This window comes from Pteronotus mesoamericanus, unplaced genomic scaffold (genome assembly GCF_021234165.1).
Source record: "Pteronotus mesoamericanus isolate MK-2021 breed Mesoamerican mustached bat unplaced genomic scaffold, CSHL_Meso_final scaffold_85, whole genome shotgun sequence".
NCBI lineage: Eukaryota > Metazoa > Chordata > Mammalia > Chiroptera > Mormoopidae > Pteronotus > Pteronotus mesoamericanus.
Genome location: NW_026555329.1, coordinates 25114326 through 25128342, shown reverse-complemented (window position 1 = coordinate 25128342; position 14017 = coordinate 25114326). Strand labels below are relative to the sequence as shown.

General features: G+C 35.7%; 1 protein-coding gene across 3 annotated transcripts in view; it reads right to left on the bottom strand.

Moving 5' to 3' along the window:
* The window catches only part of SLC25A40 (solute carrier family 25 member 40), a 45220-nt gene that overhangs the window by 18989 nt on the left and 12214 nt on the right, over positions 1–14017 (bottom strand). For 2 of the 3 annotated variants that reach the window (XM_054563967.1, XM_054563968.1), the window contains exons 2-4: positions 9712–9832; positions 8313–8372; positions 6652–6758 (exon numbers count right to left, since the gene is read on the bottom strand). In XM_054563967.1, the coding sequence (XP_054419942.1) occupies positions 6652–6758; positions 8313–8372; positions 9712–9808 (264 nt within the window). In that variant the 5' untranslated portion in view covers positions 9809–9832. Of the gene's footprint in view, positions 1–6651; positions 6759–8312; positions 8373–9711; positions 9833–13675; positions 13742–14017 lie in introns of all 3 variants that reach the window. The other variant, XM_054563966.1, reaches the window with a different exon arrangement.

Genomic DNA, 14017 nt, shown 5'->3' with positions numbered 1-14017 from the left:
TGGGCAGAAGATACGAAAAGACATTTCTCCAAAAAGGACATACAGATGGCCAACAAACGTGAAAAGATGCTCAACACCATTAATCATCAGGGAAATGAAAATCAAAACCACAATGAGATACTACCGCACACCTATCAGAATGACTATTATAAAAAAGTGAACCAACAAGTGCTGGTGAAGATGTGAGAAAAGGGAACTCGTGGGCACTGTTGGTGGGACTGTAAACGGATGCAGCCCTTATGGAAAACATTATGGAGATTCTTCAAAAACCTAAAAATAGGCTTACCATTCAACCCAGCAATTCCACTTTTGGTTATTTATCCAAAGAAAATGAGAACGTGAATTTGAAAAGATATGTGCACCCCAAGTTCATTACAGCATTATTTACAATAGCCAAAATATGGAAGCAATCTAGGTATCCATCAACACATGAATGGATAAAGAAGATATGGCATATATATACAATGAAAAATTACATAGCAATACAAAAGAATGAAATCTTGCCATATGCGACAACATGGAAGGCTCTAGAGAGTATTATGCTAAATGAAATAAGTCAAGCCAAGAAAGACAAATACTGTACGGTTTCACTTACATGTGGAATCTTAAAAAACAAAACAAACAAGAATAGACTCATAGAGACCAAAAGGACGGTTACCGGAAGGGTGGCAGTGAGAGGATGGATGAAAAGGAGAAGGGGAATATAGTCAAAAATGCTGAGATAAGTTTACACTGATAGATGATTATGAGAATTCAGGGGTGATCACATTGTAAGGTACAAAAATGTCAAGTCACTATATTGCACACCTGAAACTAGTATAAACGAGGTAAAGTTATATACCAACTATCCTTCAATTTTCATTTTTTTTAAATAGAAGAAAATCTTCAGGTCTAAGGGTAGGTAAAGAGTTCTTAGGCCTGACATTTTCTATGATCTACATAGAAAAAACACTGATAAATAAAACTTAACCAACATTTAAAACTTTTACTCCACTAAAGACCCCATTTAATAGGATAAAAAGACACAGTAGTCAGTATGAAAAAAAAATTGCAAAATACACTGTTGTGGACAAAAATGGGGAATGTACAAGTTCAGTAAGTCAAAGTAACCTCACAAGGTGATATGGTAATAAATTCCTAAATGGGAAGGTCAAGGTGAGTACTCTTTAGTAAAATGTTTATCTTTGCCTTAAGCAAGTCCTGTCCATTGTTTTTGTGCATGAAGGTTAGTTAACACGTCTTTGAAATGCCTCTTTTCAGTCCCCTCGAAAGTATACTGACCCTCTAACTCTAGGGAGCACATAATCTTGTTAGCCACCCTGTAATCCAGTCACCTGCCTTGCTCTCTTCCACCTTCAAGTAATCTTCCTTACTTCTCTTCTTAATTGCAAATGCATAAAAGACTCATCCTGAGAAGAGTTTCTTCTCAATCTGTTGAGATGCAGCTTCCAGGTATATCCTCTCTTTGGCTCTAATAAACTCATAAACTATTTTTAACTGTATTGGAAGTTGTTAGGTCAGCAAACCCTAAACATGCAACAACCATATGACCCAGCAACTGCAGCCCTAAGCATTTATCCCAGAAAAAGATCTAAATATTACAATTTATAATAAAATATACATTTTGGTCTTTGTCCATGGTTTCTGGAACACAGCACCTAAAATATTAAAATTTCTGAAGTGATAAAGAGCCATGGAGGCATCTTCTGTTATACTATTTGCTCTTTTGCCCTTAGTCCTGAAATTGCTCCAGATAAAGGTGAAAGGATTGTCTTTTGTTATTCAGAACAAGACCCTTTCAACCACACCAGAGTTTATGCTAATGAGGTGATTTTTGGAAGCCCCTAGATAACCACAAGGTGGGGACTGGTTAGGGGAACCAATCAAGTAATACGTGTATACCTGGGAGATATTTCCAGTTTAGATCCAGACCACTGCAATAAAGGGAGTCACACACATTTTTTGGTTTCCCAGCGTGTGTGCAATTTATGTTTATATTACACCATAGTCTATTCAGTGTACAATAGCATTATGTCCAAAAAATGTATATACCTTAATTAAAAAACACTTTATTGCTAAGAAAATGCTAGTTATTTGAGCCTTCAGCAAACTGTGAATTTCTTGCTGGTGGAGGGTCTTGTCTCAAGGTTAATGGCTGTTGACTGATCAGGGTGGTGATTGCTGAAGGCTGGGTTGTCTGTGGCAATTTCTTAAGATAGAACAACAGTGAAGTTTCCCACATCAGTTGTCTCTTCCTTTCATGAACAATTTCTCTGTAGCATATAATGCTGTTTATTAACAGTTTACTACTCACAGTAAAACTTCTTTCCAGTTTGGAGTCAGTCCTCTCAAACCCTGCCCCTACTTTATCAACTAAGTTTGTGTAATATTCTAAATCCTTTGTTGTCATGTCAGCAATCTTCACAGCATCTTCATCAAGAATAGATTCCGTCACAAGAGCACTTTTTATGCTTATCCATAAGAAGCAACTCCTTATCCACTCAAGTTTTATCATGAGATAGCTGCAATTCAGCCACATCTTCAGGTTCCAGTTCTAACCCTAGTTCTCTTGCCATTTCTACCACATCTTAGTCGTCCACTGAAGTTTTGAACTCAAAGTCATTCATGAGGGTTGGAATCAACTTCTTCCAAACTCCTATTAATGTTGATATTTTGGCCTCTTCCCATGAATCACAAATGTTCGTAATGGCCCCTGGAATGGTAAATCCTTTCCAGGTTTTCAATTGTCTTTGCCTAGGTCCATCAGAGAAATCACTATCTATAGGAGCTATAACCTTATGAAATGTATTTTTTAATTGATTTTTAGAGAGAGACAGGAAGGGAGTGATGGAGAGAGAAAGAGAAAAAATACTAATTTGTTGCTCCACCCATTCATGCATTCATTGGTTGCTTCTTGTGTGTGCCCTCACTGGACTGAACCTGCAACTTTGGCATATCAGGATGACGTTCTATCCAACTGAGCTACCAGGCCAGGGCTGAAATATATTTCTTAAATAGTAAGACACAAAAGTAGAAATTACTTCTTGATCCATGAGCTGCAGAATGGATGTCATGTTAACAGACATGGAAACAACATTCATCTCATTGTGTATCTTCATCAAAGCTCTTTGGCGATCAGGTGCATTTTCAATGAGGAATAGTATTTTGAAAGGGATTTTTTTTTTTTTTTTTCTGAACAGTCAGTCTCCAAAATGGGCTTAAAATGTTCAGTAAACCATGTTGTAAGCAGATGTGCTGTCATCCAGGTTATACTGTTCCATTTACAGAGCACAGGCAGAGGAGATTTAGCAGAATTCTTAAGGGCCCTAGGATTTTCAGAATGATCTAAATGAGCATTGGCTTCAATTTAAAGTCACGAGTTGCCTCAATTCCTAACAATAGTTAGCCTGTCCTTTGAAGCTTTGAAGCCAGGCATTAACTTCTCCTCTGTAACTACGGGAGTCCTAAACACAGGCCACCTTCTAAAATAAGGCTGTTTGCCTAGTTGAAATTCTGTTGTTTGATTCTTCCTTAATCATTTTAGCTAGATCTTCTGAATAACTTGCTGCACTTCTACATCAGCACCTGCTGGTTCATCTTGCACTTTTATGTTACGAAGATGGCTTCTGTCCTTAAATCCGATCAACCAACTTCTGCTAGCTTAAATCTTTTCTTCTGCAGCTTCCTCATCTCTCTCAGGCCTTGCTCTGGATTAGGCTTTGGTTTAAGGCAATGTTGTGGCTGGTTTAATCTATCCAGACTACTAAACTATTTCCAAATCAGCAATAAGGCTGTGTCACTTCCTTATCATTCCTGTGTTTACTGGAGTAGCACTTCTTTTTTTCTCATTAAACTTTGTTTTAATGGGTCTCAAAATTCTGTGACAAATTTTTGGTCAAGTTCTTTCCATTAAAAATTACTGATTTTAAAAACTAGATACTTAAAAACTGCCACACACACACATACACTCAAACAAAACAAATGGTTCACAAAACATTCTCCCTTCCTTCTGAAGTTTTACAATGCATTATAATCAATAGCCAGTCTTTACTGTTAAACTTAAGTGGCCAATTGAGACAAACAGTTCTCAGACCGTTTTTTCCACCGCTGATTAAGACCGGGGTATCATATATTGGGGATAATACTCATTTAGTTTTCTGAGCTTTCTGGGAAGACTTGGTGACCTTGCCAGCTCCAGCTGCCTTTTTGTCCACTGTTTTGATGACACCCACAGCAACTGTATCACGTCACAAAAAGCAAAACAGTCCAGAGGAGTAACATCGGAGGAGCTCTCAACACACATGGTTCACATGGAACCCTATCAATGATGGTGGCACCAAAAGATTTCAAAAACGTTGGGCCATCTTCCAGCTTTTCCCCAGAGCAATAGTCAATTTTATTCAGCTTAGCAAATTTGCAAGCGATGTGAGCTGTTGACAATCCAGCACAGTTGCATATCCAACACTAATTTGGCCTGGATGGTTCAGGCTGATCACTTGTGCTGTGAACCCAGCTGCTTCCATTGATGGGTCATTTTTGCTGTCACCAGCCACACTGCCACGATGAACATCGTGTCTGTCAAAGATGTTTGTCATGGAGTAGCACTTTTAATTTTCTTCAAGAATTTTTCCTTGGCTAACTGGTGCAAGAGGCCTACTTTTTGGCCTGTCTCTGCTTTCAACGTGCCTTCCTCACTAACCTTAATCATTTATAGCTTTTGATTTCAAGTGAGACACGCAACTCCTCCTTTCATTTGAACACACTTAAGAGGCCATTCTAGGGCTATCACTTGGTCTAATTTCAATATTGTTGTGTCTCAGGTAATAGGAGGCCCAAGGAGAGAGAGGGATGTGGAATGGGTCAATGGGGCAGTCAAAACACACACAGCACTTAGCAATTAAGTCTGCTATCTTATATGGGCACAGTTCATGGCATCCCAAAGCAATTCTAACATCAAAGATCACTGACCATAGATCACCATAACAAATATAATAAGAGAGTCTGAAAAATTGCAAGAATTACCAAAATGTGACACAGACACACTAAGTGAGCAAATGCTCTTGGAAAAATGGTGCCCATAGATTTGCTCAACATGGGGTTGTCACAAACCTTCAGTCTCTAAAAAACAAAAAAGAAATACTGGGAAGTGCAATAAAGTGAAGCATAATGAAATGAGGTATACCTACAGAGTTGAAACTTTCAGCTCCACTCCTGTACCCCACTCTCCTCCCCAGCCTCAGGACCTTTGGGGAAGGGAGAGGGGTTGGAGGTCAAACTAATCGCCAACAGCCAGTGATTTAATCAATCATGGCTACATAATAAAGCCTCCACAAAAATCCCTAAAGTATGGGGTTTGGAAGCTTTTAGGTTGCTGAACACATGGAGGTGCTGGGGAGTCGCACACCTGGAGGGGCATGGAAGCCCTACAGCCCTCCCCCAAAGCCTTGCCCTCCACATCTCCTCTACCTGGCTGTTCCTAACTTGTATCCTTTTATAATAAGCTCATAATCTAGTAAGTAAACTGTTTTCCTGAGTTTTGTGAACCATTATAGAAAATCTTCAGACTATAATTGGGAACTACAATTTATAGTCTTATCAGTCAGAGATACAGGACAACTTGTACTTCTGCCTCGTGTCTGAAATGGGAGCGGGTCTCATAGGTCTGAGCCTTTAATCTATGGAACTTGATGCTAACTCCAGGCAGAAAATGTCATAATTGAGTTAAACTATAATAGGATATCTAGTCGGTATCCACTGAGAAATGGAGAACTACTTGGTGTGGGGAAAGAAGAACCCCACATATCTGGCTCAAAAGTGTTGTAAGCAGTGTTCAGAGAGAAAAATGATGAGTAGGGTTTTTTATACTTACTTTCACACAAGAATCTGTGAATGAATGTATGTAGTAGCTTTATTCAAAAGAGCCAAAAATTGGGAACAGCCCAGAAAACAAAATGTGGTATAGCTCTATCATGGAATAGAATACTACTAAGCAATAAAAAGGAACAAACTATTGTTACATGCCACAATTTGGATGAATCTCTCCATAATTATAATTGAAAAGTGTCAACCCCAAAATATTATACATGTTATGATTCCATTTATATAACATTCTTGAAATTACACAACCATATAAATTTAGACCAGACTAGTGGTTGCCAGGAGCTAAAGAGCAGAAAGGAAATGGATGTGATGATAGACAGGAAACAGAAAGATCCCTGTGGTGAGGGAATTGTTCTGTATCTTACCTGTATCGGTGCCAATGTCCTGGTGGGCATTCATACTGGATACTTCACTTGTTTTTGTAAAGTGTTACCATTGGGGAAAACTGGGAAAAGGGTACATGAGATCTGCCTGTACATTTTTCTTAAAATTGCATATGACCTATAATTATCTCAATATAAAAATATTTAACTAAAAATATGTACTTCCTTTTTTTCCTACATAAAAAATGCATGAAAAAAATAAAAAGAAATTTAAAGAGTTAAAAGCAAAGAAGTATTTTCCTTTTCCTGCTTCAATATCTACTGTGGATAAATTTGCTAACTATATGATAAAGTTTCATTGTCTTGTAATTTGGAAAATCTTTCATTCATAAGATTAAATATAAAAATAGAAAATATATTGTGATTATAAATAATATAATCTCCTTACCAATGTTCCCCGGAAATATCCTGGCTTCTTATACCATACTTTGTTGCCTTCCTCTTCACAGACACATAGATGATCCATAAGTCCATTACTATATATAAAACATTTTCCTAACAAAGAAGATTGCAACAGTCAACAAGTACTTCACAGAACTGTATTATTTTTACTGACGAACAGATTGAAATTACAATGAGGGCCTAGAAAACTATAAGACAGACACAACCTTGTCCTCACCTTTTAGGATAAAATACACATAATTTGATTTAGATGTTCTAAATGAGATCTAAACTGACAGTGGTGAAGGTAACTGAGTAAACTCGTGGATTTTATGTTTTCAGAACTTAAGCAAATGAACACATAAATAAATTCTTTTTGGTTATCTGAGGAAATGGTAAGAAAAGATAAAGGAGAAAAACCTATTTTGATAGGAGAGTATGGGTGTACATCTTGTACATTTGGCAAGAAAATTCTGTGGTATACAAGGGAAACACAGGCAAAAATATATTACGAAATCTAATGCTTATATGAAAGTTGCCAAGAGAGTAGATCTTAAAAGTTCTCATGACAAGAAAAAGTACATTTGCAAGGTGATGGATGTTAACTAAACTTACTGTGGTAATTATTTTGCAATATACACATATATCAAATCCTTATGTTCCATACCTAAAACTATTATAGCATTATATGTCGATTATATCTCAATAAAAATAGATTATGAAAAAGTATGTTCTTCCTGATCATTGTATAGTGCTATGCTTTGTCCCTTTCTCTGGATCTATACTGCTCAGTTTAGACATTCTTCACCTCCCACCTAATTTACCACTTTCTTTAATACCAACTTCTTCCCATTATTGGACTCTTGCTGCCAAAATTGTCTTCTCTGTTCGACCATATATGTAATTCTGTGAGTTCCACAATACAACATTGTGTAAGGAGGCCACAATACAAGTCAAGTGCCTCCTGCTTTTAAGGCTTTCTTTAATGTGTAGGGAGCTACCTTACTTTTTTAGTCTTTCTACAATCCATCTATCCTGTCATTTATCTGAAATATGCCTGCTTTTCATTCCATCTCACTACTATGCATTCAACAGAGTGGCATTTATGTCTGACCCAAATTCCTCACGGTCCAGTCAGTTTTCTGCTATTTAAACATGTTTTAAAGTGCCATTATCTCTATACAACTATACAAATTGATGAAGGAATTCCTATTTTTGCCCATCTAATAAAATGTATAATTACTCTTCTCAGATTGCACATAAACTATACTGTCTAGCAATTAACCAAGCTGCCTGATAAGATAATGAGTTTCCTATCACTGCATTCAAGCAATAGCTGGATAACTGTTGATATTCTAGGACTGGCACAGCTCTTAGCCTAAGGAGGAAGCTATAATCTAAGGTCCCTGACAAGTATATTCTGTTCTTAGTTGTGAGGCATATACCCAAATATAAAATGATCGACTGACTTAATTAGTAGGTTCATAAAGTGTTATATATATGTATTTGTTTTCAGCCTAGTCAACTAAGTGATGAAAAACTGCTTCTGCATGAGGATAAAGAGGCATCAATTTTTTTTTAACTGACCAGAGATTAACATTAAAAAAAAAATGAACGCAGTAACATTTAAAAATTGAACATAATGCTTCCAGGGTAACTAGAACATACCTTTGGGAAATGGGTTGTTTTGGGCTTGGAGTCGAATTTTAACAACATCCAGGGGTGTCACTGTGAAGATACATAAATTTCAATTAGCAAGTGATACACGTTAAGTTTATAGATGTTTGTTATACAAAATACATGGCAGGGCAAAAAGTAGGTTTATAGTTGTGAGGACAAGAAACACAGTGTTCATTCTTATTTATTAGTTATCGTATTATTTTCTATATGAACAAGTGTAAACCTACTTTTGCCCCAACCTGTGTTTTGAATCATACTTCTCATGACTATACAATGGTAAGATTATTTATCTTAAAGTGGTTTTGAATGTAATATTCTAATTTTTTCCCTTGACTTTTGTTTGAAGATTAAAGAGAAAACAATGTAATTACTTCTCTCACGAGTCCTAAAATGTCATTTAAAATACTTCTACAATTATAATTTCATTAACATTAAAACTAAAATAGTAGTCTGAAAGCCTATTTAAATATGGAATATAACTCTGTATTATAAGTTACTAATAACCAAACAATATTAGTCTTCCTAATCTATTAAATTCACCTGTAGTGAAGAGAAACTACAGTTAACATAAATTTGAGTAAGCTAGTCATAAATCATCTTTACCACCAGGTTCTGTTATTCCATTTGGGAACAGCACAGCAAAGGAGAATGGTTGTAATTTGCATTCTATATTTGCCCAAATAGAAAAAATGCCAAGCAACGGTACCAAAGAAAATTCTTCTTCATATGAGTTATCTCTAAGACCTTTAGAACCCTAACATTCTGACCTGACATGACATACAATCATCCTAAAGTAATTCTGTTAGTTGTAGTCATCTGCCATCTTATTTAAATAAATTAGCCAAGTTAAAATCATTAAAATGCTGAACTATCACCTAACTATGTCATTTGGCCGTGTTTACAAGAAACTGATTATAAAAAAATAGAAAAATGTGGTCCAGAGAAATTTTAAAAATTCATAGCAAAGTTAAACAATTTGTATTTATTGCTATTATAGATTGTCCAAATTCTGAACTATTCATTATGCTGATACTTTATTTTATCTTGCTTTCTACTTTTTAAAAAGAATAAAAGTCAGGAAAGCTTAACACTGATAAAAACCACAAAAAACTCCTGGTGTAAGGCCCTAATTTACAGACGAAAAATGAAGCTCAGAGAGAAGTAGATGCAATCTGAAAGTGCATCCACCCTGAGAATGACAAAACAAGGACTAAAGTTCAAGACTCTTGATTCTCTGTCCTGGGTGCTTTTCATGTTATGTTGATGGAAGAGTATTATCATTTATGAAAGGTGAATGATAGTATTATCATTATATCACAGATGTTAAACTCAAATTAATTCACTGATTCATTCAGTTACATAATCTACATCGGTAACATTATTTTACCGATTAGTGATGTCAGTATAGCTCCAGTGCAAGAGGCAAGCATTTGTTGAATAGGTGTCACTTTGATAATCGGTTGTCCCCCTTCTTCAGGATCCATATTTTTAACTAATTGAAGAAAAATCTGTTAAAGAAAAGCAAGATGTAAAATAAAAGTTTAATAGAAAATGCCCTCAAAATTGACTGCTATAAATTAAATAAACTATAAAAACAAGGAAAATCGGGAGAGGCTCAAAGAGAGCGAGCAGGATGACAGCTGTGGGGTGGGGGGAGGTTAGGGGGGCGGAGGGACTGAGCAAAAAGGAAAAAGGGCTCCTGGACACGGACAGCAGTGTGGTGGTTGCGGGGGGAGGGAGGTATACAGGGACTAAATGGTAATGGGAAAAATACAATAAAGATTAAATTTTCAAAATATAATCAGCATTAATATCAAAGCACATGTTATGACAACTATCAGAAGTAAATATCTAAGTTCTATACATAAAGACACTACACAACTTTCATGAACAGAACATATTCCCTGATTTGCCAAAAAAGGTCATGTACCTCAGCTAAGCTGTGTAAGTAGTATCACACTTGCAAGAAAGTTAATAGAGCATTAAGAAAACACTCTGGCTATGTAACAGAATGAAAGCAGATGACCAAAAAGACTGAGAATTTGTGAATTTAGCTTCTTAAGAACTACTCAGATACAATGATATGGTACAGAGTTATCAGCAAATATAGCACTGTGTTTACTGCATACCAAAAGTTGCTCAACGTATAAAATAAAATCAAAACACATAACCTCCAGAAGAAGCATATTAGAAAAATTTGATGAGAAAAACAAAGTATACTTCCTAAAAAGCCAGTCAGCAAAAAAAAGTATAAAAATCACTTATAAACTTGCTATTCAGAAATAACCAATGGCAATATATTGGTGTCATCATTCCAAATGTCATGTGCACACAAACACATATGCAAATATGCAAATGTTGTGTGTACATATTATATTCAGGGTGAGGCAAAAGTAGGTTTACAGTTGTATATGTGTGAAACCAACTTTATTCCTGTATTATTAATTATTGTACTATTTTCCCTAGGAACAACTGTAAACCTACATTTGCCCTACCCTGCATGTAGAATATGCAGATGTTACCTGCACAGGCAGATTAAATCTAATTAATTAAACATGAATAAACATTTGTATATCTTTGTACATGCATATTTTGTGAAAAAATAGGTTACTATTATTGCATGTAAACTGTAATTAAAATAAAATTAAAAAGTAGGTTACTACTATTCATATTGCTTAGTAGACCACTTTGATACCTAAAATACAGACAGTGTGTCCTGGCCAGGTGGCTAAGTTGGTTGGAGCATCATTCCATACACCAAAGAGCTGTGGGTTTGATCCCCAGTCAGGACACCTGTGTAGGTTGCAGGTTCAATTCCCAGTTGGGGCACGTACAGAAGGCAACTGATTGATGTTTCTTTCTCACATAGATGTTTCTCTCCCATGTTTCTCTCTTTCCTTTCCCCTCTCTTTCTAAAATCAACAAACATATCGTCAGGTGAGGATTTAAATATATATATTTATAGAGAGAGAGAGAGACATTATATCAATATAGATTTACATTATCATTTTTAATGCTTAAAGTTTTTTTTAAAATCCTCACCAAAGGGTATGTTCATTGACTTTTAGAGAGATGGAGAGGGAGCAAGAAAGAGAAGTACAGAAACACTGATCAGATCAGCTGCCTCCCCTATACCTCCCAACAGAGGATCAAACCTGCAACCCAGGTATGTGCCCTGACTGGGGATCGAACTCACAAGCTTTTGGTGTACTGGACTACGCTCCAACTAAATGAGCCATCCTGCCTGGATAATGCTTAGAGTTTTTAATTTTATTAATTTAATCAGTCTTATAGTTAGATATTTATTGCCAGTTTTTCATTCATTCATTCATTCATTCATTCATTCCATACATTCTCATTATAAAAATCCTTATACATACATCTTTTTGTGGCATTCCTACAATTACTGTAAGAAAAAGTAAGATTGCTGGGCTAAACTAAAACTTGACACAAAATTCTTTCCAATTTATACTTCTACTGGTAATCTATGAGTTCCTATTAATCCACTTCACCAAACTCTCACATTATACATCATTTATCTTTTTCTGAACCATTTCTAAATAGGTTACAAACATCAAGCCTTTTTATCCTAAGTACCCTAGCATATTCTCTTACATAATCACAGCACAATTATCAAACTCAAGAAACTCAATTTTGATAATACTCCAGCTCATATCCCAATTTTGTCATTATCCCAAGAGTGACTTAACAAAAATGAATGGTAGTTTTACTGTTTCTTTACTTTTACTATTCATCCAACTAGTTTAAAATAATTTTTTATTGAATTTATTGGGGTGACTGTGGTTAATAAAATTACATGTATAGGTTTCAGGTATTCAATTCTATAACACATAATTGTATATTGTATTGTGAGTTCACCACCTAAAGTTGAGGCTCCTTCCATCACCATTTATTCCCCCTTTACCCTTTTCTACCTCCCCCTGGCACTCTTTCCCTCTGATAATCATCATACTATTGTCTGTATCTGAGCTGTTGTTGTTTTTTGGCTTGAGCCCTTCACCTTTTCACCCAATCCCCCAATCGTCTCCTCTCTAATGGCTGTCTGTTTTCTGTATCTATGAGTGTTTCTATTTTGTTTATTTTGTTCATTAGACTCCACATATAAGTGAAATCATATGATGTTTGTCTTTCTCCGAATGGCTTAGTTCACTCAGCATAATGCTCCCAGGTCCATCCATGCTGTCTAAAGGGTAAGACTTCCTTTTTACAGACAAGTAGTATTCTGTGGTGTAAATGGACACAGCTTTTTCATACACTCATTTACTCCTGGCACTTGGACTGCTTCCAAATTTTGGCTGTTGTAAATAACGCTGCAATGAACATAGGGATGCATATATTCTTTTGAATTAATGTTTCAGGTTTCTTTGGATAAATGCCCAGAAGTGTAATATCTGTGTCATTAGGAAGTTCCATTTTTAATTTTTTGAGGAAACTTCATACTGTTTCCACAGTGGCTGCGTCAATCTGCATTTTCGCCAACAGTGCACAAGGATTCCCTTTTCTCCACATCTTCACCAATACTTCTTGTTTGTTGATTTACTTATGGTAGCCATTCTGACAGTGTGAGTGATATCTCATTGTCATTTTAATTTGCACTTCTCTGATGATTACTGACATTGAGCATCTTTTCATACGTCTATTGGTCTTCTCTATGTCCTCTTTGGAGAAGGGTCTTTTCAGGTCATTTGACCGTTTTTTAACTGGATTGTTTGGTTTTTTTTGTGTTGAGTTTTGTAAGTTCTCTATAAATTTTGAATATTACCCCTTTTCAGATGTATTGGCAAATATGTTGTCCCGTCCAGTGAGTTCTTTTCATTTTGTTAATGATTTCCTTTGCTGTGTACAAACTTAGTTTGATATAGTCCCATTTGTTTATTTTTGTTTGTTTACCTTGCCTGAGGAGACGTATCAGAAAAATATTGCTAAAAGAAATGTCTGAGATTTTACTGTTTCTTCTCAGATGTATATGGTTTCAAGTCTTAATATTTAAATCTTTAATCCATTTTGAGTTTATTCTTGTGTATGGTGTAAGAAAGTGATCTACTTTTTTTTTCCCCCATGTATCTCTCCAATTTTCCCAGAGCCATTTATCGAATAGACCATCTTTACCCCATGGTATGTTCTTGCCTCCTTTGCTGATATTAACTGACTGCAAAGGTGAATTTATTTCTGGGCTCTCTATTCTTTTCCACTAATCTATATGTCTTTTTTTAATGCAAGTATCACGCTATTTTGATTACTATATAGAGCCTTGCAGTATATATTTTGATACCAGGTAGCATGATTCCTCCAACTTTGTTCTTCTTTCTTAAGACTGCTGTGGTACCTACCTGGTTTAAGTCTTTTCCTCAACTCTATGCACCAATATTTTGTTTGTGACATCAGTAGCTGAAAATCTGCAGTGGAAAAAAAAATGTTTTATCTTTCCACATAGCAAAAGGATAACAAGCCTAATGGAAAGGAGCACATAGAAAATTTTAAAACACAAATTAACATTTATTGAATGCTTTTAGTTAGTGCTTTGAGGAATATAAGAACACTCCACAAATGCTAGCATATTTTCACAAAAACTTCCAATTATCCCAGTAAATACATTACACTTTAAAAACAAACAATTCTATAACCTGAACACACTGATTAATCTTAGATTATTGAGTCAAATAAATAGACTT